Genomic DNA, 27027 nt, shown 5'->3' with positions numbered 1-27027 from the left:
GATGTATCATCGATAAGAAGCGCATGTCAGCCAACTTTTGAATCGAGGAGCACTTTCCTTCAGTATCCTGAAAGCCGCATGCCGTGAAACTGAATTTTGCGAGCGCTCAAATTCACTCGATGAAACTATGTTAGATTTTTCCCTCGTGACGTGTTGCACGTAAAAAGTCTGATCTTGTGTCGATTATTGCAGGATTGAAACTTTCGATAAGGTATGATTGATTTTCTGATCAAACGTCCACACTTTCACATGGAAAACTTATACAAGGAACGAAAAATATATGCGGGGTGATTCTTTAACTTGTTGAATAGAAGCTGATCGATGTTGCAAAAATGAACAAACTATGCACATATTTATAAGTTTGTTCGAATTGTTTATTCTGGTGCAATTAAAGTGCCAGCCATATGGTGGATCTCTTTTTCATACGACCATCCATCTTACCTTGATATCTATGTCTAGTCACATCTCTCGCATTTTTTGTTTTTAGACTATATTTTAAAAACGTGTCCTGGGACTTTGATTAATCTGTTCCATTTAATTATAAAAATGAATGAAATAATTCTCTCTAAGCTGCATTGTTTTATCCCTCTGTTGTTCACTTATTTTATATCATATTGTAAAGCTTTTACGTTTTCTTGTTAAGGTAAAATGTAAAATTAAAAATCTAATCAACAACTGACAAAAACTACATGAAATTCTCTTTTAAAATTCATTTGACTTGTGTGATTTTTTGGATGACTCTCAGAGGAAAATATTCGATCTTCCTCCTAAGTGTAGCGTAACCCTCAGAGGGCATGAAGTAAAAAAGCCAATTAAACAGGGTACATTTATCATTGGGCCTTTCTGCAAACAAGTGAAATTTCACAAAGACTGATTAGGATTCTCCGAGTTTCCGGTAAAAATATGCGGAAACGAATTCAAAAGTTAACAGTGTGTTCGACTACACCCTGAAATTTATCAAGCTCGACCCTTTTAGGTCTTTGGAACGATGGCTATCTAGCGTGAACACAAAAGATTTGGCCCTAAAACTGTTATATCTAAATCTACAGTAATTGGAAAAATATGTTTGCGTTTTTAAATCGAATAATGTCACGCTTGAATTACAAATGTTGATTACCATAGAGTCATCTAAACACCGGATGCTGTATGCATTTTTCTCAATACGAAAACATTATGCTAATGCTGAAAACGTTTAAGGTGTCCGTCCTCAAATATTTATGGTTGCGCTTCGTTTACGACGTCTTCATTCAGTGCATTTTCTAGTAGCAATTACGTCCATAATTGAATTGGTTTAATTATCCCCATTTTTCAGCGAGGTTTTACCTCTTTTTTTATTAAATAGGTGAGCAACGCCCACATTTTAATTCGTGCCGAAGGAGACTTTGTCCAATTAACTAATTAAATTTGAACTAATGGAATTAAGCAGTTTGTAAAATTTTTCAACAAGTTGTGAATAAACCGGCAAACGTTAATTAGTCGGAAGTTGTAAGTTCGTTACACCAAACAATGTTTTATTTTGCAAGTGTGCTTGATGGAACAAAACTAAACAAAATTTCATTTCGTCAGTGCTTACTTTAAGCCACTATCGAACAAAATGACTATAAATTCGTATTATTACCGTTGAGTAATTTATGTTGGACTTTTACCATTTTACGCTTAAAAACCCAAGTCTCTGAGTGACTCTAAAAAAGTTTGGGGCAAACTTTTGATATAAATTATTGTGCAAATTTATTGACTATTAGGACCATTCCCTGGGGGTTCTGAATGTTGTGCAATATTTTAAAATTGTTATAAACAATAAAGAAATAAAAATGCAATATTGTCGTTTATTCAATTTATTTTGCAAATAAATAAAATTTGATAAAATAGCATTGGAACGCAAATTGTTGGTTGTAAAAATAGCGAGTTTTCCTTGGTGTCAATAGGTGAGAATTCAAGAGTCGAATCAAAGTCAGTAAATTAATATTCGTCTGGTGACATCAAATACGTGCAACGAATTTGTTTGTACACTAAATTTGATTCAGTGAAAGAAACATTCCTTGAAAGATCACAATTAACATTTCGTTCAGAGTTTCACTCTTTGCTACAAAAGTAAAAGTTTTGCAATTTAAAGATGTCAGTTTAGGGAAAGTTTGATAGAAAATTAAGAACGGTTTATTCTGATCGGAAAAATCGCCAAATAAAGTGTGTGCTTAGTTGGGTACCATAAAATAACACAAGTATGTTTCTCTCTCATTTCATGTGATTCATCATCAGTTTGACAGTATACGTTTTTCTGCAACACAAATTTAATTAAACAGGTGGAATGGCGCAGCATTTTTCACTCATTAACTCTAGCTTGCTGCAATTGTCACAAACGTAATTTATTATACGGTAGATCAACGATAATGCAATCAGAATTTTGTTGTTGGCAAGCTGAATGCAAATTAGGCAAATGTTGTCGTTGCATTCAATAACACAAAATATTCTAGTAAAATTTTCGTTTTTAATGAACGAGTTAATAGGCAAAGTTGTAAATTCAAATAATAATCACGCTTATCACAGTAGACATAAACAATTATTAAAAGCTTATTTTTCTGCATCACTGTGTTATTATTTAGCGTTTTCATTAGTTAACTTTTGAAATAATTTATTAGCTGTTATATAATATTTTTCGAAATAGCTATTTTTACAATTTAATTATGTCCCGGCGCATCCACCATTTTTGACGTTACACATTTGAGGAAAATTTGTTATTGTACATGTCGTTTTATTCAATAACACAAAATATTCCAGCAAAATTTTTGTTATTAATGAACGATCTAATAGTCAAAGTTGTAAATTCAAATAATAATCACGCTTATCGCAGTAGACAAAAAGTATTATTAAAAGCTTACTTTCTACTTCACTGTGTTATTATTTAGCGCTTCCATTAATTAACTTTTGAAATAATTCATTAGCTGTTATATAATATTTTTCGAAATAGCTATTTTTACAATTTAATTATGTCCCGGCGCATCCACCATTTTTGACGTTACACATTTGAGGAAAATTTGTTATTGTACATGTCGTTTAATTCAATAACACAAAATATTCTAGCAAAATTTTTGTTATTAATGAACGATCTAATAGTCAAAATTGTAAATTCAAATAATAATCACGCTTATCGCAGTAGACAAAAAGTATTATTAAAAGCTTACTTTCTACTTCACTGTGTTATTATTTAGCGCTTCCATTAGTTAACTTTTGAAATAATTCATTAGCTGTTATATAATATTTTTCGAAATAGCTATTTTTTACAATTTAATTATGTCCCGGCGCATCCACCATTTTTGACGTTACACATATGAGGAAAATTTGTTATTGTACATGTCGTTTAATTCAATAACACAAAATATTCTAGCAAAATTTTTGTTATTAATGAACGATCTAATAGTCAAAATTGTAAATTCAAATAATAATCACGTTTATCACAGTAGACAAAAAGAATTATTAAAAGCTTACTTTTCTACCTCACTGTGTTATTACTTAGCGCTTCCATTAGTTAACTTTTAAAATAATTTACTAGCTGTCATATAATATTTTTCGAACTAGCAATTTTTTTAAATTATATTTTTTGTCCTGGCGCATCCACCATTTTTTAACGTTACACATATGAGGAAAATTTGTAATTGTGCATGTCGTTTCATTCAATAACACAAAATATTCTAGCAAAAATTTTGTTGTTAATGAACGACCTAATAGTCAAAGTTGTATATTCAAATAGTAATAATCACAGTAGACAAAAAGAATTATTAAAAGCTTACTTTTCTACCTCACTGTGTTATTATTCAGCGCTTCAATTAGTTAACTTTTAAAATATTCCATTAGCTGTTATATAATATTCTTTGAAATAACAATTTTTTTAATTCTAAGTTTGTCCCGGCGCATCCACCATTTTTCAATATTACACATTTGAGGAAAATTTGTAATTGTACACGGTAGGTTTTTGAAAACACTCACTGGAAAAATATTTTGTGTGACGAAAAGCCCTCAATTCTCAGTTCTCGTATTTCAATAAGTGTCAGGTAAGAATTTCATCTGTGCCTATACGAAGAAAATAACCACGTCAATTTCGCTTATAACGAATTTTCTAGCTCAACAACAGATTAATATCTTTGATTGTTCCAGGAAGCAGGTGTGCTTGTGTCTGGAACAATGGATTATTAAATTCTCTGAAAATTAAACTTCCTAAAAGTGTAACAAATAGGAAATGGGTTAAATCTCAGATTAGCAGAGTTAACAAAGTTACGTTGGCAAATTTGTATTATAAAACTTGTTAGTTATACAAAACGTTTCAAATAATTCGCATTCTGAATTATCAAGCAATTAAAAAATTCTTTCCAATAACAGGTGTATGTAAATGCAAGCAATATAACGACCTTCGACCAAAATATTGGGTTTTTTATTGCACCTTCCCCGCTGTATAAAACGGAAAAGGCATTTTTTATTAAAAGTCTTGCTTTATTCTTTCACGGTTTCGAAACTATAGATATTACCTAATGGTAAAAAATTTAATAAAAAATGAATCAATATAAATCCTAGATTTCATACGCGAATAAATACAACATACGGGCGAAAAAACAGAGAACGGTACAAGTGGTAGTTGCAGGAAAAATACCCACGTTATAATTCTACATTTTAGAACCAATTAATTAATACACCACAAAAGATAATCTGATGGCAACCTTTTATGTGCTGTAAGAGCATGAAATAGAAGCATCAATCATTTTCGTACAAGATAATTAACCATCCACAATTATATCATTAGTTACGAGTATGTTGGTAGATAATTTTGCACCTTTATTGTTATATCAAGAAATTTGTAAATGCAACAATACATTTAGATACAAGTGACATATTTCAATACTCAGTTGAGTTCCACTAGAATCTATTTTATTACCTAGACGCAGTCTCCGGATTTATTTTATTGAATCTTTGCTGGATATGTAAATACACTATATCCTCACAATTCAAATTCGTGAGATTCCGACCGCTCAAGTATAAAAGACTGCACAAAACTGAAACGTTGACATTTTTAAAAAGTAACAGCTATTGACGTTCCTCGCATAATAATCATAAATCACCAAATTAAAATGTGGTAACACATAGTTAGTTGGCTTGTTTCGGGGATTTAATCCAGATGGATTGATAGACTATATTATCAAATGACACAGCCAACGAGGTTTGTAGCTTGATGCCAAAACTATAATTTACACAATGCGAAGTTTAACGTCTAGACTGAATAATAAACTTTGGCAGGTATCCGATCAATAACTAGCAGCAAAAATAATTATTTACGTCCGAGGAAATTTAACTGAATAAAATTCACTTTGTAAGTTGTATATTTTTGCACCCAAATTTATTTACCAAATACTCTCGGTTGCGAACCTTTCGGAATCAGATCACGCAAGCTAAATTATGATAAAAGCAGCTTTAAATTCTTCAAGAAAGACAGACTGAATTTTTCCGCCTTGAGGGTAGGTATAGTTAGCAGAATTTGAAAATGTATTTGCGTAACAACTAAAAGAATTTAACTGGGTTTACGAAATTCCCCATGTGCTAATAGCAATTTATGGAATCTGTGTCGTGTATTAAACATGCCTTATCTCCGAGAGTATGTCAAATTAGCGTCAATCTATTTTATAACGAACATACAGAGTGTTGCAAGCCAAGCCATCACAACGTAAAAATAAAACACGTGATTGAATAAATCATGTGATTCCGGAGCCCTGTTTCAGTCATTGATCTCCAAAGGATGACAAATGGGTTATGACATAAATTTCCAGTGACAAACATTTACACTACTGGTCGCTAATAAAACCTGGCGTAAATTTTATTAAAAAGGTTTCGTCGTGTATAAAGTGCTTGTCTTATTATCGCTTATGATGTTGCAATAGAGTTGCTTTTAAACCTACTGAAGCACTTAAACGCACTTACTTTGACAGGGTGAAAGAATTCCCGTGGAAACCTTCTGATCCTATAATTTCTCCTCCGGACCGTGTCTTAATGGAAAGGTCAGGACGGATTTGGTCATATAATAATTTATGCAATCTACAGTGCTTGCCCTTTGTTTAATTTGTTATTCTAGGATTCCGCTTTATTGGATAATTGCTAACAAACTTGATAAGCTCTTGATTCTTTCTATAGCTAAATAACTGGGTTTATGATTTCGTGGTGTAAACAGCACTAACAAATACTACGCATTTCCGGGAGAGTTTTAAATGAAACTAGCAAAAGCTCGCTCTCATTTAGCTGGTTTCCAGTAATGCACAGTAGAGTGCTGCCAACGTTAAAAAATTGATTTTAGAATTCTAAGTTAGAGTGTAACACAGAAATTCAAAGACTGATTTTATTCAGTCGTGCCAGAACAAGTTTAATGCTCTTTGTGGACTTGTCTCGTTGGTCAGTGTAGTTTTAGTCGGTTTCACTGCTTGCATTCCAAAAAAAGTTCTCACAAATCTTTGTTTTCAAACGAAACAAGAATCTTCAAACTGACGTCTTTCTGCAAATATTTCTGCAAAACAACAATTATTGGTGCTTTCTTGTGAGCAGTTGTAAAAAAACTACTCAGCTTGTATTATCTTTATTAAGTTTCCGCTGCTAGACTTTAGTTTGTTTTTTTTAAGAAAGTAAATCTGAGATCTTATCCGGTAAAATTTAAAAAAAAAACACGTCTGGCGAGAGTAAGAACACTGTCGATAGTGTATAATATCCAAACTTGGAGGGATAATTTTCTTTAATGCAAAACTTAAGGCATATTTTATTAATTTGATTAATATAAAATTATAAAATATATCTACGACTGGACATAACGGTGTGCTTTTTAAACTGGGTTATTAAAACCACTCGCACGTAAATCTCCAGTCAACTGTTGCTATTCAGTTGGAATTCTATTGCGTTTTAGTTTTGTTGCTTTTTAAACATTTAAATTTTTGTACTTGTGTCGGGTCTATTTTAATAAATGGAAATAAACGAACGTCTAGACTATTTCATGCGCTCATTCTTTAACCATGCAACCTTGCAATATATTTGAAAAAGTGGCAGATCCAACAACGGCCATTAATTTGTTGTTGTGATCGATGATACAATTCGCTGTGGCCTCGATATTCCTTGTAATGAATTTTAATCCGATCTCCAGCGTTTATTATGCTTGACAAACTGCAGCCACCGTGTAAAATTATTCAGTTATTTAATAAACACGTCTCTGATTTAAATATTACTTCCAAGACATTTTAAATGAAAATTGAAAATTTCGGCGTAAAGATCTCCAGCCATTGGTTACGGGCGGCTTTGTAGGCAAAAGGAGAGTAATTCCGGGGATCTCCAAAGCTTAATAACACATTCACTATCTTACAATACAACAAGTCCACAATGGTTCCTAATTTAAACCAGCGGTGGACTTTCAATAGTTGATGTAAATTTAGCTTAGTGTGCTGAATCGATGCTTGCAGCTCCCGAATTAACGAAATTTATTATTTGGGCCGTGGATAAAATCCGTAATTTTGTTTAATCGGAAGGCGGGGGTGTATTTGCATGAATTGCGTGTTTTGCTCCTCTTCGGCGAAGCGAGAATGATGTGCAATTATTTCGGTCGATAATGTTGAATTTTTTCAATTGTGCGGGAGGTAAGAAGCGCTGGAAATAGCTTTGTGTCCCTGTCGATATCACGTCAGAAAAATTGTGGCAAAAATCAATTCAAGCGTGTTTTTTCGCAACTTTGACATAATTTTATTTTTCCACTAAAATAAAAATTACTAATTTTGCTTTACTTTTGCTTGAGCTTAGTGTCTGTCAGCCCATCCAGTTTAATCGATCGATTGTTCAAAAGCATTCCATAAAAGTGGTATTTATTTTCAACTCAACAAATTGAAAACCTCCTTTTTCTTCGTTAAACAACTTCAGACTGATTTATTTGTAGAAAATGCAAAATGCAAAAAATTATTTTAAAAAGCTTTGAAGCTGTATTCCTGCAAAGTTTATGAAAAGATGCGTAAGCAAACTTATTTAGGAGTTCAAAGGTATTAGTCTATTACTAATTGGAACATTTCCAAAGTTTAATTAACTTCTTTCAGTTTTAATGTTACTTTAAACAATTAAAACCTTGTTCTTATTCTTAAACCACAAGCGTTTTTTTAATTAAGTTATTTTAATTGTAAATACGTATTTAATATTAAGGATTTGTTTTAATTAATTGCCAATAATTATAAAAATACGTGCCAAAACATTTCCACATAAATTTCATGTTTAATTGCCGTTTGAAAGTCCAAATTTCAAACCTTTAGGCGGATTTTACAATCAATAGGTAAATTGAATTCGGGAATAACTGCATTGTTCCCACAAATAATAGTAATTATAACACAAACATGTGTTCAAAAAAAGATACTAAACCGCAAAACTATGTTAAAATACATCAATGTATTATCCCGGCGCATCCACCATTTTTGCTAAACTTATTATTTTTTGTATTGAGCTTCACAAATTGTTTGGGTAATAATTAAGCACTATAATTAATGTTTTGTTTTTGAAAAAAGTTATTTTGACGTTAGAAATGTTGTTTGGAAAACTTATAAATACAAACGCTCTTCTACCAATGTTCGGTTATAAATTATAGCTCTTTCTTTAAATAACTCACATTTGCAGCTTAGATAAAAGTATTTTTCGGTTTTAATAACATATTTTTTCTTGTATGATGGAAGAAATAAATTCGCATTTATTTGGGTGCGAAGACGAAAGTCATATTAATCTTAGCCGTCCCTAAAACGAAACGAAGGCAGGTAATGGGGCAATTTCACGCTGATTCGAACAATTTGCTTGATAGTGAAAAAATTATAGCAATTTTTGTGTATTCGAAAAACTGATGAAGTCATCTTTTATGTTTTAATTGTATTGGAAACAGCAGTGACTGTATTTTAGCACAATTAAAGTCGTCAGTTTCCCCTAGTGCCAAGAACTACCTCATCAATTTTCTAATTTTCCTTTTCGCCGTACAGTCTCCAACTTCAATTATATCACTGAAAGTGCAACACTTTCTCCAGGGAATGAAATCACCGACTGCAAGTAAGAAGCGTCAATATCTGGACAGGAACAAAAAACAAAAAATTTCGCCCCGCTTGCACATAATAATATGGTGGAAATTGCGATTAGTCAATATTTATACCTGCAGTACTTGTAACTGTTTATACACCCAAAACCCATAACTAACAATTCGCACAGCTCAACAAATACGGTTCTCCTAAACAGCTGTCTCAAATCGGCACTAAGAGCATGTTTCAAATACAAATATTAAACTCAATTTGGCTAAAACAATTTCAATCTAAGCACCTGACACAACAGTTTTCCTCAAAGATACATTTTCCGCATAATTCATTTTGCCGGCTTTTCGCGAGTTAGAAGGAAAAGAACAAGAAAAACCACCAATAGCGTATTGATTACTGATTATGGAAATCACGTTATTCTCTCAGAATAATTTCTCAAATCTGGCAGTTAGCTTCTAAAAGCGATATTAAATCCAATCAAAATGGGATTTTTCTTGCGAGGCCAAGAATGCAAATGCGATAGTTTTAATTATTCACGCTTCGTAAACGTGAAATATGGACTCATTATATCATCTAAGCCGGGGTCCAGCTCATATTGTTGTGTTACCCTTTCAACATTTAATAATTTGGAAACTAGGGTCGCAGATGTAACTTTAATCTAGTTCCACAATTTTTGATGCACAATGTGGGTAGAAAGTTACAATTTCAGTCATTATCAAGACAAGGTGTTCTCGCTAGTGCTTCATTAATTTTATTTTATGAGTCCTAGGATAAAGCATTGTGACCACAAAAAACCTTGTTTATTTAAATTCTGCAAAAAAGCCCAGAAAAGCCACTAATGTTTGTTACAAAACACTTTTTACACAGCGCTTGCAGGGAGCAAATTAATTTTTGTAATCTATCAATAACGTAGTTTACTAACAAATGCAACAATGCTTTGTGGTTATTCGTTGGTGTAAATTGTAGAAGTAACTCGAAGTGGAATACTGACTAAATAGCATTCGCATGTTCTAGAAATTGTACGTAACTATTAATTTGATGAAAAAAACATTAAACATGTGTTAAGTTTTCACTTAATTTTTTGTCGAATGTTAAAACGCGAAACGATTAGCTAAAATTAGAGCCAGGACGCTATGTTTATTAACACTCTGCTTAACAATTGCGAACCGTTTCATACACATAAATTTGTATTTTAAATTAGGTATTATACACGGCTATGGTTATCACAGGACAGCAAGGGTTGAGAAAGTGCTTTGAAAACGTATGTGTATTCGTGCCTAATCCCCCTAATTTACGTAAATGCACACAATGGCAGTTTCACTGTTTTTATTAACTAAGGCTAAATTAATACAAGCTCTATTGCGCACAACACTCGAGAGAATATAATACAATTCCTGTTTTCCGCGGCTAATACCGAGCCAGTGATTTGTTGCTGACTTGTGAAAACAACTGATTTCAATTATATTCCAAAAAAAAATCGTTGAACAAACTATAATTTAATGCGTGTTGGATCATTTTGTTTCAACTTTACAAACTTATTACACTGCTGTTACTTGTTCCAACTAAGAACAAATCAAATTTGAACCTGGCCTGGTCTTCTTTTGTCACGTTTTTTCCGCGTAAAATTTGCATGACCACCCCGGAAGTCTATACAAAGTTGGCACAATAACTGATCAAGTGTACAGACCATTTGGCGGCAGTGAAACGCATCGGAGCTCAAGTCCGGTTGATGGGAAGCTTCATTCAATACATGACCGTAATTTTGCACACATAGGGTGTTTTATTGTGTTTTGGTAGCTGTTTATACAGTGTCAAGCTACAAGACTTTGACTTTAAAAACCTCTTATAAAAGAAAGCGAGATGTTTGATCCCCATTTCTTGGGTCTAAAGCATTCCAAAGTGGAATTCTGCCACGTTCGAGCAATTACTTACTCTCCAGAATGTGTCACGTAACATCAGACTTTATTCAGATTGGATTGTAAAATGGCAAGACAGGAGTGTTGTTGCCTGCACTATATTTTTACATCTGCAATAAATGTAGGTTTTGTCAAATCAAGTGTCTAAATCCGAGATGGCAACATCGATTTTTAAATTTATAGCAAAACGGAATGCACCCACAAGTGCGGAAACTTGTGTAATTTCCGATTACAAGCAATTTTCGTATTTTTAGTATTCATCCATTTCAAACATCACTGTTTTTCCGTAAAAATGGTCTCGTGCTTCTAATACGTTAGATTGCTTGTGTTTGAAACACTTGCAAATTTGATACAACTTGAATACTCTGCTATATCTTGCACGCTCCTTGCTAGGTTAGATAATAACGAATTTAGACAACATTAATATAGGTAAGGGTAATTTTAGGAAGTAGTAAATAACGTACACAGCATTAGCTGCAGCAGTTAAGTGTATGAGAAACGGAAACCAGACTATGCTCAACACAGATTTATTGATAAGAATATGCAAATTTACTGCCTTGCACTTTTTGAAGCTTGAAATTTAAACAAAACTAACAAAATAATAATTTACTCAAACAAATTTGTGAAAAAACTTGCATGATTAAGGATTCAAAAACCTATAAAATACGTTCCTCGAGTTTGAATTAATAAAATAAAATTGTAAAAATCAAAAAGAGGTTCCACTTTGCTTGAAACCTAAAATTTTATCCCTCCTAAATATTTAGAGCTTTAAGCTCCGAAAATATTTTTATGGCGTTGGAGCAATTATAAAGTTGTAGGTATTTAACGACTGAAACGTTGATGACATTTTGGGCCAACAGCTGGTTCAAAATTATTGGTATCGGACAGTTGTGATTACATTAAAATTTTAATTTTTTGTTTGAACGATTTGGACACTTGCTTAAATTATTATTGGTGCAGTTAAATTATTGATCAATGAAATCAGCCAATAAACAACAAACGTGGCTTATTTTTATTTCGCTGGATCGTGAGCGGAATTGCTAAAAAGATAAACAAAGTAAAATTAATAAGCACTAAGTTGAGAGCTACTAGTTCGTTACTACAAGACGTAATTTTTTTTTGTGGAAACTAAATTATGTCAGGTATTATATGAATTGTAAGAAACGCCATTTCTCGTGATAAACTACATTATACTTTCACGCACACATTTTTGAATTCTTAATCATCAAATGAAAAAAATTAGAACACAACGAAAACTGTCTCAAATTTTCTTCTCTCTTTTTAGTTAAATATTCATAAACTAACTTGCACTTTAAATTATAATATACGTAGGTTTACAGTAAATTATGAAGAGGCGGGCTTCCAATTTAAGCTGCTTAACCCAATCCAACCAAATTAAGGTGTAGGTAATTTCTATCAAGATCAAATAAATTAATAGTTACGGAATATTACCTCACGTTCAACAAGAAAGCTAATATTTAACCACTCAACCAGCCAATAAAACAGTTTTTTTATTTAAAATAAATAGATAACTGTCCAGAATTTTATGTCACATGTGCCTAATACAGGGTGTTAGGGAATGGCTTAGCAATATTTCGTATGTGAATTTGATAAAACGAGTTAAAAACCCTTATATTATTTTTTCAAAAAGTGCGTATTTTCTTCAAAATTTTTATTAATCCAACTGTTGAGTGCCACTGTGTGGCCTATGGAAGTTTATTAGCTGTTAATTTTTTCATTAAACAAAATGGAGATGATGGCTCATAAGCGTTTTGAGAATTTTTTAAAATTGTCTCTAACATGTTTTTTGTGTGGGAGGTTCGAATCCCAGTTCTGGCAAAATATTTTTTTTCTTAAAATTTAATAACAAAACACAAATCAAAATAAAAGAATAATATAGTGGACCAAGAAATTAATTTACCTCTGCTGTTTTGTCAATAATATCAAAATTTACGCAAATTTTTATAATTCTATTCCAGCGGTTCTCAAAATTTTGGACTTTAATTTCAGATCGATTTGTTTTGTCATTCTCTATGTACCTTTAAATATTTGCTAAACCATTCCCTAACATCCTGTATAGTCAAATTTATACAAATCAGCCAAAATACTAATTCACATTTTTTCCAAATTATTAGCTCATTTATTAGTCTTACAAATTGAGATGCTCGCTATTAGCTTGAAGTTAAAATGCCTTGTCCATTAGTCGTTTGTTACGAGTAAATAACTGTTATCAATAATAAATGTTAGCGAAAGTTGTGATAATGAAATTGTTTAGATGTAGCGAAACTATGCCATAGATGCTATTTACTAAATAAACGCAGCGGTCTAATGCACTTAACGCCGACAGCTACTCCACGTGATAAGTGAAACATCGTTAAGCTTTCTGCTCCCGAATCACAGCCTTTGTTGTTAGTTTTAGTAAAAATAAAACTCGATTGGTGAATTTTATATTTAAACAAAAAATGCGTTTTATTGCGGCAAACTTTCTACAAATTAAATAATGGCCCGAAGAAATGATTCAAATACAGATTTGAGATTTTATTCGGAATAATTGGAGTTGTGTTTGAAAATTCTCGACTTGTTTATGATGTTTCCAAACGAGAGTTTTTTGAACATCCACATACGCGTCAAAAACATAAATTAATTCGCCTAATATTTAAAACACGTGTTCTTGTTTGAAATCATTTTATAATCTCGAGCTTGAACTTGTTGTTTATAAACGCTTTCAGCTGCAGATTGTGAGCCAGAATGCCTTAAGTTTAGTTCCAAAACTTAACATAAATTTAATTTTCTCACCTCAACTCTTAACGAGATGTCTAGATTGTTGCCGGAGTTGTAAAAGTATATTTTCGCTGCGGTTTTGGGTAAACAGTATCTGTTTCAAAATGTAACATAATGTGTGACTCAAAGATCGGAAAATAACGGGAAGAATGACAACTTAAAAATCCAATTTATAGTGGAAATTATCTCTCAAAAGCGCAGTTTGAAAAATATTATTCGTGCACGTAACTTTATACAATTAAGTTTTATTCGTAAGCTCAGTTTAAATTACGTGGGAGTACAATTGAGAAATCGAGTGCGTGGGAATTTTGTTTGAAAAGTCATCTCTGTGTCTACTTCCATCAAATTTTAACAAAATTTAAATTCACCCAAAATACCCTAAAAAACTTTTAATCTTTCACGTCCAATTAGACAGCAGTTTGAAGCGGCAACAATAATTAATTTTCTTAACTAATTACAATGACGGATAATGACTTCCTGTTTTCCTAGTTCCGGATTGGGGGAATTTAGTTATCTTGTTTGTTAGTTTTTCTTACAACAACCAATCTATTCTGGGAATCACAACACAGCGGATATGTTTGCAAAGTGTGGAAGCTCTAAAAGTGAGAAATGTTTGGAATACAAATAAGTCTCTTAACAGATCAATTCGCATTAAAACGCTAAGATTCTAACTTATAGACGCTTTCACAGTTTTCGTATAACCTATTAAGAGGTCTCTGAAAGCGAGTAAAGAAGTGTTAACATAAATACTTAAACCTTGAAGCTAAAACCATTTACTTTTTCTCACACTGCAAAAACTTAATCGATGGAGTTAGAACTGGGGCAAAAAGGAGCGATGCATTAGTCTCAACAGACGCAAGGACTTTATTTATTTAACAACTTGCCACATTACATCTTCATTTTTAAGTACATTATTTAATAAAATTTGGTTTGGTTGCATCTTTGTCCAACAGTGCCTGTTAAGAATCAGAAGAGCACTCGTGTGATAAAGTTTGGAAACTAATGCCTTTTATCGTATTAAAGGCCGGAAAGAAAATTTGTGCATCACACGTGCAGAAACTTTTTGATTTACGAGTCTTTGAATTCTGCAGACCTCGGTTCCGATCAATTTGCCCAAACTAATAACAAAATTAAATCGCATATTATACGAAAAAATCACATATACTCGTACGCTCAATAAAGGCAGCACGCTAGGAATGCAGTTATTAAATAAACTGAAACACTGTTATGAAGGTATTGAAGTTAGCGGTGTTTTTATATAGAATATTAAAATATTAAAAAAACATTTTTAGTGAGAAATACGAGATTACTTTGTTAGTAAACATGATAAAGTTTTCCTTTATTATGTCATTAATACAAAGCAGGCTTTAGATAAATAACATTTTTCTTAAAAGTTCAGCAGTTTGCAAACTGTCGCGCAAGTTCTAAACTCCCATTCCAGGATCGAGATTATTTGACTAATAATAGAGAAACACACTTGTAGTCTAGATTGATGTCCTCTGACTGCAAACAAAAGCAAAAACTAAAAGCTAATTACTAATTAATACACTTTGTCTCCGAAAGTACAAATGCAAAAATGGTGGATGCGCCGGGATAATAATTTTTAACTACAAATTTTTATTAAAAACGAATACCATTATTGTTTTTACGTAAATACTACTAACATTTTAAAATTTGTTGTTATTGTAAAATATAGTAAACATTATTTTTTGCGAGGAAAATAAAACGTTTTTATGATTTATTTATTCACCGCCTATTTATTTTTTTACACGTAATCGTAAAAACGGCCAGAAAGTTTTAATCAAGTTAATTATTCCCCTTTTGAGACGAAAAAATGAGGAAACTTAAAGAGTTACGTTTCTAATTAAATTCCTATTCTGCCTCTGATCCCTTGGCAATTTCATCAAATCAAAATACTCGCCTAATGTTAATTTACGGGACACATTTAGGCAAACAGATTAAAAGCATCTTGATGAAACAATATAACCGAAAATAAAACGATGTTTATTACAGAAAAAAAATGTGAACACAATTATTGGTTCACTAATTAGTAAATATTTCTGTTCCTTTCCATCAATACGTAAAACGGCTGCGATAAAGAGACTAAAATTTGCAATTCTAATTTCATAAACACGGAAATAGCGGTAATAAAAGCCTGGTGTGAGCCTTTCTGCTTTTTCAACGAATAAGAATCGCAGAAAGTAAGTTTGTGGAAGCCATTATATACGACTGAATAATGATTGTCCTCTCTCATTTCGCAATTTTATATCATTATTAAAACCGGTAAAAAGTTTCAATATATTCCCACCAAGAAACACAAAGTTGCTAAAATGTAATCAAATAAAAAGTTTCAACTTTGCCAATATTAAAATTGAGTAATTGACGGGAAAACGCATTTATACCAAAGTCGCAAACTACGACAATAAAACTCATGTTACAAACCGTTAAACTCGAAGGAGATCTAACAGAGTGTCTTGTAGATGATAAAATGAGAAGTTGCATAAAATATTTAGTGCTCGCAATTTTGTTTCATCAAATTCAAATAAAGAACATTTTAAGAATTTGTTTCACTTGACTGAGAAATTTATTCCAAACAAAGTAAATCTTAAATAACGGTGCGCAAAAAGTTCCCCACTAAGATATTTTCTTTTATATTATTGTGCTCTATCGAGAGGAAGTTACGACGATATTTCATGAAATACACGGAGCACGGAGGTGTGGGATTTCCTTTATGTGGCAGTGCCGCGCAAATTGTTGTAATCAAATTTTCTTACAAGTTCAGTGTATTATGTCGAGGTTATTCTCTCTTTATGTTTAATTAAGAGACTTTTTGAAACGATTTTGTCTCAAAACGTATTGTATTGATCGTCATTTTAGAAGCATGGGAATTTCGAAGTGAACAAATTGTTGCTAGACCCTTGGGTAATAAGACATAATTGGTTTTGTAATTCGCTGACGAAAGTTTTGCCAAAATAATACACTGAGAATTTTTAATTTTAAATTTAACATTTTCCTTATTGTAATAATCTGAACTTGCTTGTGATAATTTTGCTTTCAGTTGGGAACAAACCTTTCCACATTATTGCCACAAACATTACCGTTGAAAAAATTCACCCAGAACGTAATTTCCAAACATGAAAGAGTATTTACACCGGCTTAACTTAATTATTTAGCTAAAAAATGTGGCCACTGTGATGTGAACTTAATGCTTTTGTTTACCGGCGTTTTAATTAAAAGCGTTTTTTAAATAAATTGTCGTTGGGCGGGTTATTAATACAAATACAGCGGCCTAAGACCGCCACATGTTGCCTTTTACATAGGAACAAAGAAATTGGAGGTAAAGTTCCTCCAACTTTAATCTGTGCCTAATTAAAAAATTTCTATCTTTTTTACTGCCATGTTGCTCGCGAGATGCATGACTTTAACTTTTATTTACGTTGTTTTCTTTCAAGTTCAAAACTTGGCGAACTGGATTTCATTTAATGAATCATTACTAATTTATGCTGAAAACTTTGCCAGAAACAGCAGTAAAAATATACGTTTTTTGTTAATCAAAAACTTTTAATAACGCAAATCAATTTAGTACTTCCGCATTTGCATCTTTTCTAAACACTAAAAGTTGAACCGGAAGATAAATCACGTTTGATTATTGGCTGCCTTTCTGTTATCTTTTTGAAGGTTACATAAAACAAACGTCCGGTTCTATAAATTACAGATTATCGAGTTACTCGCTTCAGTTTAACATTCACGAGTGCTGGAAAGAGGCAAAGATTAATATGTCAAAACATGATACTTCTCCCTTTATATTTAACTTTCTGCAAAGTTTTCATAATTACATAAAACGTTATGTAAATACAGAAATGAGCAAAACCCGCCAAAGCTCATCTAAAAATAAATCTTCAAATAGTTTCAACAACAAATGAGTTAATAATTCACGTTTTAAAATAGCAACGCTTTTATGCAAGTTCCAGAAAACTTATTTCACGTTTGAACGCCTCCTTGAAAGAAAAACAGTATTTTTAAAATAACGAAACGACAAAGTTTTCAAAAATTAAGTATTTCATCTTTCTGTTCGGAGAGCGAATAATGTAATAAACGTCACTCAATATAACGACCCATAAACACACATTGAGCACTTAACTTTTTAATGACTGCTTCAGTAACATTCCCTCATTAGACGTAATCAGGTTTTCGGCTTGCTTTAAATTTTTTAGATCAGAAACTTAGCCAAACTCGAGACCGCACAACATTTTTACTTGAAAAAAATGTGAATTGGAAAGTTCAAGCTTTGTAAATTTAGCTGTGAAGTTCATAGATAACAAGTTTTAGTCAATGTTTTAATTTTCTTTGTTTACTCGTGCTCAACAAGTTTAATTCGAGCGTGGGCGCCTCTATATGCAAAAGCTGCCAAAAGCGAATGTTTTTCAATAGGATTTTAAACGAACATGTTTATTCTTAAAAGTAATGTTATTGAACAAAGAGTTCAATTTCCAGCCAAATCGAACGCGAAATATTATTCTGCAATTATTTAAGCGATTTTTATACCTTGATATATCATTTCAATTCTAAGAATATTGCACAGCACAGATGCCGTAAACTACCCTTTGTTATTATTATCCAATACGTCATATTTATAGATAAACACAGAAGTCTCACGATTTCATAAAGATTTTGTTTGTTTTCTGTGATTAGTAAAAGGAATTTATAGACGACGCGAATTTATGGCCCAACACAATAAATTTTATGCACTCGGGTTCAAGTTTCGTTTCATTTTAACCGCCACACAGCCATACATTTTAAAAAGTGGCAGATTGAATTTGGTTCGTAAATTTTTGGTTATCGATAAATGCGTTTTATTGTCTGGTAACCACTTAAAATAAATCAGACGAGACTTCCCGACCTTAAATTGTATTTTTAACCAACTATTTCATCAGCTAAATTAATTAAAATATGGTTTACAAATCACCGTTATTATGCCAAACGCATAACTCAAAACAGAATGTATAATCAGTCTTTGTTAAATTTAATTTGCGTATTGTCATCACGTGTTACCCCAGGAACATTTCATAATTTACAAATTGAGATGGGGTATGTATTGTTTCGGCGCCATGTCGCCACAAATCTGAGTCTAAAAGAGAATAAACAATTCTAAGCAAAAATTGTTGAAAGTTATTTCAAATAAACACGATCTTGCGATAATCTGAGATAAGGATTCCTGACAAGGGCACGTGCGGGTAACTAAAAGCATGTAACTTCACCTTTAACACTGTAACTTCGCCGTCACTTTCAGACTTTCACATTAGGGGTAACAATGTGCACGGAATGGGATTAGTAAGTTAGAAACCTTGCTATTTAGCGGAACAGTTATTTAGTTATTTACACTTATTAGACACGCACGTGGACCGTTAAAAAAATAATAATCAAACGAAAAATATGTTTGCAATATTCATTTCATTTCCTTTGAATTAATTTTTATAAAAGGAAGTAATTATCCCGGCGCATCCACCATTTCTGTCAGCGCATTTATTTTTATAATAACTTTTAAGTCAGACCACGACATTTATTACGTTTGTTCACATTATATCAGTGTTCAAACCATAAAACCGAGTTCCTTATTTGCATTAAAACAGCATGTTGTTAACTTAAGGGTGTAATAACGCATTTTTCTTTTAAAACTCAACAAACAAAACTGTCTCCCGGTATAATTAAAATTTCGATTAAATAACCAGTTTTATAAACATTCCAAACCATTTCTTTTTCTTTGTAACGACAAAAAAGGTAATGACCATAAAATAACCAATAAAACTTGATATGAAATTACCCCACAAAACAGCAGTCTATAAAATCAATATTATCCTTTTTTGTTATTGTGGACAATAAGAGTTTTTGTTTCATCAACGATTAGATACCATCCCTTCTAACAAAAGCAGGTGATGTAGAAGTATTGGAATAAGTACCCAATTTAATTTACTTTCATTAATTTAACAAGAAAAAAAATGAAACAATTGCGAAATTGCTTAACTCTGTCTGTCTACCTGCAAATTGGATTTTTTGCGATTATCCATTTTTTAGAACACTGAGCACAATCTTCAATCCACTTTAACTTGCGCTACATTTTTATTGCTAATAAGTCCGTGAATATGCTGTAATATCGCGTCAGAAAGTCAATACTTAATCAGATCGTATCTAGTTATATTAAACTTACGGTGAATTTGCAGCAAATAGCCTGTGAGCTTTATGTTTTATTAAAAGTTCGTATCCGTGTATTTCAAAGAACATTAAGTTATGCGTATTGATTACACCGTTAATTTTAATAATTTGTAAACACATTTTCCGCTACATTCATGTTTTAAATTATCTTCATATTGACAAGCAGAAACCAACTTTTTTATGACATTACGGTGGGCGTCTGTTTTGTCCTTTGTTGCAACTGTGCATTAAATTACAATTATAAATAATTTAGGTTTTTCTCCCTTTATTTGCGAGATGTTTTCGGATTAAAATTGCTTTATCGATTAAAAGAGTCTACAAGAAGGTGATTGATATTACGGAGCATTAACGAGAAAAGTTGAAAGAAATTGATAAAGCGTACAAAAGTACAAAAGACAACTCTTACCGTTATTCCGTCAAGAAGACACATCCACTGAATGTAAATAGGCGCAAAAAGGAGACACCAAGTTAATGACAGAGCATCCTGGCGCTCATAAAAATATCTATGTATTTTTTCAACTGAGCTTACACGGGATGTCATAAAGATAAGTGGTAAAAAATAAAATATACGGCTTTACAAACAACTTAAAAATATTTCGACCACCTCTGTTAGTTTCACGGATAAATTGTATACCTACTACGGGATAAAAGTGGAAAAACCGACATATAACCACCAAGAAATAATGATCTTTCTACTGTAAAACTTTTGGCCGCCGACTGTAGGATGTGTGAGGTACCTGTGCTTTAATTTTTGTGTCAGCACGGACTGAGCTTTCATAATTTAGCCGTCGCTGCGTATAGGAGCTTTTATTATTATCATCACATCTGTGTTTATTTTATTGGGTCAACTTAATAAACCGTGGGCTTTACGACATTCAGTCCACCTTTCGCACAATTTCATATACCGTAACCGGAAACAGAAAAATTAACTCAAAAAAAAATCAGTAGTACTTTTGTCGCATTGCTTGATGTCAGTAATTAAGAACTAAATAAAGTAATCGGGAAACAACGTTGCTACCTTACAGTCATCAACTGAAGTGTTATAGACTTGACAAAAGCTCGCCGTTTACGTAACGAAATAACGGAGCAATTGTCCCGCTGTTATTGAAATATCTAGATCCTCCTAGTTAATTATAAACTTGGCGACTTATTGATGTTTACTCTTGATGTTGGTAACTTAAAACTGGGATAAATCTCGCTTTGAAGGTCGCAGGTAACAGAATTCTGGTTCTCCGTTTTGGACGTCCGTCGAGATGAGATTTGATTAATTGTTTGTCCTTCGGTTTCAAAAGACCGGATTAATGTATATGTACGCAGAACATAACGTATTTAACAACCGAATTAAAGGTTTAGACATTTACGATCGCGTAAATTGTGATTTATCGTTAACGAGAGGCACTTTTTCATTTCCCTATTTATGGACAATAAATCTGCAACGATAATTTATTGAATAAAGTAATGGCATTTGCATTGTATTTTAATTAAAAATAAATAGATGGTTTATTGAAAACATAAACTTAACAGTGTGACTTTTTAACAACACACACGTCTATTTAATAAACGCAAGCACGGATAATTAAAATGATTATCAGTCTTATAAAAGGGCATTCAGTGTTATCTTTTTAGACGTATTCAATCTTCAGTAACGAACTTATGCTTAACAAAAAGCCGCTCGTAATTCGCTTAGTCTCTTTGAATTGATATCATCTAGTAAATTTATTTAGAGGGAACGTATAAGGAATACACAAATTGGGTTTCACGGACAAAACGGTCGCTACAGTTTAATAAAATTTTAAACCACTTTTTGGTATAAATAGAGTAGTAAAAAATCAACAAATGGAATTAATTTATCCCTAATATGCTCATCAAATAAATTCGAATTAAACCTGGATTTCGATTGAGTGTGTTTAATTAACTCTGTTTTAAACACATTTCGTTTGAAATTTTCGAGATACCAGTTTGGAACAAACTTGAAAATGTAGGTGGAAACTCGAAGAACTCAGGAAGTTGATAACAATCAGGATGGAAAGTAACGTTCCAAATCAAAACTTGTTGAATTTGGGGAATTAATTCAGTCGATTACGCGAGTTCAGTTATCGTATCCTGGCGTTATCGAAAGGGCAAAGCCCGGGAAATCAGACAACTGCTAATAAAGCTAATTGAAGCATATTATTCGCTTGAGCAGCCGCGCTTATTACGTACACAAAACTGTTGGTTTGAAGGGCCGGCCCTTTTTCTTAAACCGAAGCTAATAAATTAGAATAAAATTAGGTCTTTTATTTTGGCAACGTTTGCCTGGCATTATGCATCACTGTCGAGGGTCGTGCTTAAAAGCTCTGTACTGCTTATGCTCGAATATGTGTATGTGTCAAGCCTCAGTTATTTGTCACACGTTCCAGGCGTCGCGAATAAATTATGTTCGTTGAAAGTCACCCACTGGCAGTTTTTACGCTGCATTTTTTTGTTCCAGGGGCGGAAAATGTCAGAAGTGGAAATGAACTTTACAAATAATGTATTCGGTTCCGAATTCGCTCTAAACTCTAATGTTCAAATATCAGCCGCGGATTTCCACAATTTCACAACACGGTTTAACAAAACGAGAGGAAGCGGCGCGTCTAGTGGGGTGTTTGAAAGCGAACTAATTATACCATTATACGCCATTATATTCGTCTTGTCGATTGTCGGCAACTCTTTGGTGCTTGTCACGCTGGTGAGGAACAAGAGGATGAGGACCGTCACCAACGTCTATCTCCTGAACTTGGTAAAGTTTGTAAAAAACGACTTAAATTATTAAAAAATGCGAAGCAAGTTTCAGTATTTCTCTGATAGGAATCTATGAAATTCAGTGTCGATTTGCAATATCAATAAAGTTTTTAACTCGGCTGGCGCGGTTCCAGACTGTCAGGAGCAGATTGAACTTCCTTTTGTGCAACAGCGGACTAATGAAATAACTAACCATCTTCCCAGACTCTCACAATTAACAGTAAACCGCATTTCAGGCAATTTCCGATTTGTTACTTGGAGTCTTCTGCATGCCCTTTACTCTAGTGGGGCAAGTGTTACGTAATTTCATATTCGGCGCTACCATGTGCCGCCTCATCCCTTATTTCCAAGGTACTTTTACAATACCACAACTGGCAAAAAATCGTTGCTTTTCAGCCGTTTCAGTCTCCGTCGGCGTCTGGACACTGGTGGCAATCTCACTAGAGCGTTATTTCGCCATTTGCAGGCCGCTAAAGTCCCGTCGCTGGCAGACCCAATTCCACGCCTACAAAATGATTGCAGTGGTGTGGCTAGCGAGCCTTTTCTGGAGCGCCCCCGTTTTAGCCGTGTCTTCGCTCAAGGCGATGAAGGGCCGAGGTGGGTTCACGCCTTCAGAAGACACAAAAACTCTCATAGGTTTCAGTAGCTTCCTACTTGATCTCTTAACTTCCTATCTTGTTAATCGTGAACACTTTGTTAGATACAGGAATTGTTTATCTTCTAGCTTCGTACCAACTTCCGGAGTGCCGCAAGGTTCAAATTTAGGTCCTTTACTTTTTCTATTATTTATAAACGATATTACTGCAACAGTAACTTGTAACAGTCTTCTATTTGCTGATGACCTTAAGCTTTATAATATCATAAAAACCGATAATGATTGTCAAGTGTTGCAGAATAACATCAACAATCTCCTCCAGTGGTGCGAAGCTAATAGGCTAAACCTAAGTATATCTAAATGCTTTATTATGTCTTACACAAATAGGAAAATTCCGATCATGTGTAGTTATAATGTTAGTGGTCACATTTTACAAAGAACAGACATATTTAAAGATCTAGGAGTTACCTTTGATAACAAAGTTTTATTTGTGAATCATATTACAAATATTGTTAATAGCGCGTATAAAACTTTAGGATTTATTTATCGCAACTGTAGAGAGTTTACTAATTTAAGAGCCTTAAAAGTCTTATTTTTTGCCCTTGTACGCTCCAAGTTAGAATATTGTGCAATTATTTGGTCACCTATATATGCCACACACATAAATAGTATTGAATCAGTCCAAAAAAAAAATTTGAAGCTGCTATGGTATATTTCTTTTTAAAATTACCCCGATAGAGGATGTGACCAACTAGTGCTTTTAAGGACATTTAATATCAATTCTCTAGAAATTAGGAGAATTATCTCAAGTATTGCATTTTTACGTAAATTACTAAACAACAAGATTGACTGTATTGCTCTTGTTAATAAGATAATTTTTCTGGTTCCTAGAATTAACTCACGGCATCCCATGACTTTTTACAGTTGCAGTTGTAATACGAATGTTCTATTAAAATCACCTTTATATGTAATGTGTAGTAATTTTAACAAAATTAGCAGTAGTTGTGATATTCATTTTCATTCATTTAATTACATTAAAAATCATATAATTAGTTACTTTAGTGGCTAGGTAAAATTTAATTTTAGTTTTTGTTTCTTAATTTATTATTATAGTATTATTATTAGTTTGTTTTAGTTTATTTAAATTATTAGTTTTTGCATGCAGCACGATCATTATGTTTAAGTTTATTTTCTGTAATTGGGTGTTTCACCTGTTGAAAATAAATAAATAAATTTTCAGGCCATAAATGCCGGGAGGAGTGGCCGAGCAAAAGCAGCGAACAAATTTTTAATCTGTTCCTCGATGCCATGCTCTTGCTCATTCCGGTGCTGATCATGAGTCTTGCTTACTCGCTAATTATGACCAAACTGTGGAAAGGCCTCCGCCGGGAAATCCAACACAACAACTCCTTCCAGGCGCAAAGTGAGCGAACAAACGCCCAAGTTTTAAAGTTGATTCGTTTTTGTAGTGATCCAGCGATCTAACAGTTCTCCGACCATAAACGGCGAACTGAACAAGAGCACCAGTCCCCAAAGCACGTCGGAGCCTTCCGGCATGAACCACCTGCGCCCGACCAATCGCCTTCTGCCCCCAAGTCACAATAAAGCCCACTCGCGGGTTAAGGACGCAAAACACTCGAAAAAAACCGAGTCTGTGAAAATGTGGTTCATGAAGGGGATTGTCCAAGTGCGTTTGCCCGCTTCGATCAAGAAGGGGTACACTTGTAACACCCAAACTAAAAGCACTTTGGTTCCCCGGTGCGAGCTCACGACACCGTCCTCGGAGCACTGCTCATACAACGAACTGTGTCCGTCGAACGACGCCAGTTACGCCACTTCTTCGGTGGACGAAACCACCTACCACTTCACCCGACACGCCATTAGGTCCAATTACATGGACAAGAGCATCGAAGCCAAGAAAAAAGTAACGGGTAATTGGCGATTCCAGCAATGAACCCGCTTGTTTCAGGTCATACGGATGTTGTTTGTCGTTGTGGCCGAATTTTTTATTTGTTGGGCGCCACTACACATTCTAAACACTTGGTATCTCTTCTACCCCGAAGATGTGTACTTGTATGTGGGCTCGACGGGGATTTCCCTCGTACAACTTCTAGCCTACATCAGCTCCTGCTGTAATCCAATCACGTACTGTTTCATGAACCGAAAATTTAGACAGGCTTTCTTGGCCATCTTCAATTGGTACAAGTAAGTGCGTTTCCGCCTCACTAAGTTAAATTTTGCGCAAATATTTGGCCGGTGAATAATTAAAACGTTCGACTGAAAGTAAACATTGTGTTTTAACAAATCGACAAACACTGGTTCGGAATGAAAAACAAACCGGTTTGCTGAGCAAGATGCAAGAACTTTTCCATTCTGTTGCTAAATCTTTCATTAAAAATCGAAAAATTGGACGCGCGTTTTGTTGAACAATACACACGTTAATCGCTGATATTGACGTGTCTATTTATTTTATCGTCATTTCAGCGTGTGTTATTGCTGTGTCTGTATGGAACCGAAATCCCACAGAACTCGCACTAAAACAGCTCAGAAGAACGGCATTCATAAAATTATTCAAAACAACTCCGACGTCTCGTGCAACGAATCGACCATTTACATAGGGCGCCAAAGCACCATTGGACGATCCGGTAAGTTATACAGGATTTTATCCACAACCGCCCAAGAGAAATAATCGTCATAATTCAAATAAATAATTCAGTGTTCTTTTATTTAAAAAAAATGTTTACAGCGTCAGGGGTTTCATAATCATTCGGTTAATTTTCACATTTTGAAATTTATTTTACTGTTGATGGGCAGCCCGTTTAATAAAGCCCTTTTGACAGAAGTAGTGGTTTTGGAAGCCGAAGATCGTGTTTAGCAGCGGCTCAGAATACGCTTGTGTGTCTTCGTCAACGAGTGGGAGTCGTCTTGCCCAAGTTGTTGCAGCTGATCCGGACGATGAAACTTTTAGGTATAGAATCACCTGGGTACGACCGCCCAACACGCAAAATCATTCCATAATTGCCAATCAGAATCAACTGTATTCGTAGAAAAACTTACAGTGCCAAGCGTTAAGCAATATTGAAAATCGACATTGTTACGGGCTCTTAAACCACGTTAGCAAAAAACTCACAATGCTTTCACCATATAAAACTTTTTGGATTTTAACTTGGTCTACAAGCCCTGGAAATCCATGTTGCTCAATTGGTTCAAGTACAAAAATCTTAAAATATCAATGTTTGTTTAAGTACCTGAAGTACTTAAATCTCTATTTCAGAAAACACACCAATAATACAAAAATATAACAATTAATTATGAAAAAAATCGTGGTTTTTAATTAAAATATGTGTACTATTTTAATTGTATAAATAATGTTAAATTTAAAAATACTACAATAATTATATCGTTATATTATCGTAAAAATCTATATTTTTATCTATATTTGATACGGAATTGATGTTTTAAAGACTGACTGTGTAAAAGCTGTACATGTATGTATTATATTTTTTTAATTATGTAAATAAAATAAGCTTATTGTTTGTTGTAATTTAACGACGTTAAAGTCGCTTCCGAACGCAACAAACAATATAAACCACTCTTACTTAAATATTACGAGTATGTATATAATTATGTGTCAACAAACGTCGTCCTATACTGTCTACGAAAACGTTTCTTCATCTAATAAATTGTTAAATATTTTATGTACGTT

General features: G+C 33.3%; 1 protein-coding gene across 4 annotated transcripts; it reads left to right on the top strand.

The window, feature by feature from the left end:
* Positions 1–67: 67 nt before the first annotated feature.
* On the top strand, positions 68–27019 carry LOC664118 (cholecystokinin receptor type A). Of its 4 annotated transcripts, none has more exons than XM_064359162.1 (9): positions 68–211; positions 22434–22724; positions 22963–23077; positions 23123–23323; positions 24562–24744; positions 24791–25245; positions 25291–25526; positions 25806–25966; positions 26165–27019. In XM_064359162.1, the coding sequence occupies exons 2-9, from the start codon at positions 22443–22445 to the stop codon at positions 26194–26196; spliced, it is 1665 nt and encodes a 554-aa protein (XP_064215232.1). In that variant the 5' UTR covers positions 68–211; positions 22434–22442; the 3' UTR covers positions 26197–27019. The 4 variants fall into 4 exon arrangements, with proteins under 4 accessions (XP_064215232.1, XP_015835017.1, XP_064215233.1 ...); XM_015979531.2 differs by having other exon boundaries at positions 26162–27019; XM_064359163.1 differs by having other exon boundaries at positions 26068–27019.
* The last annotated feature ends 8 nt before the right edge of the window (positions 27020–27027 follow it).

This window comes from Tribolium castaneum, chromosome 9, assembly GCF_031307605.1.
Source record: "Tribolium castaneum strain GA2 chromosome 9, icTriCast1.1, whole genome shotgun sequence".
NCBI lineage: Eukaryota > Metazoa > Arthropoda > Insecta > Coleoptera > Tenebrionidae > Tribolium > Tribolium castaneum.
Note: the sequence above shows the minus strand (reverse complement) of the source record. Positions and strands in the feature narration are given on the sequence as shown.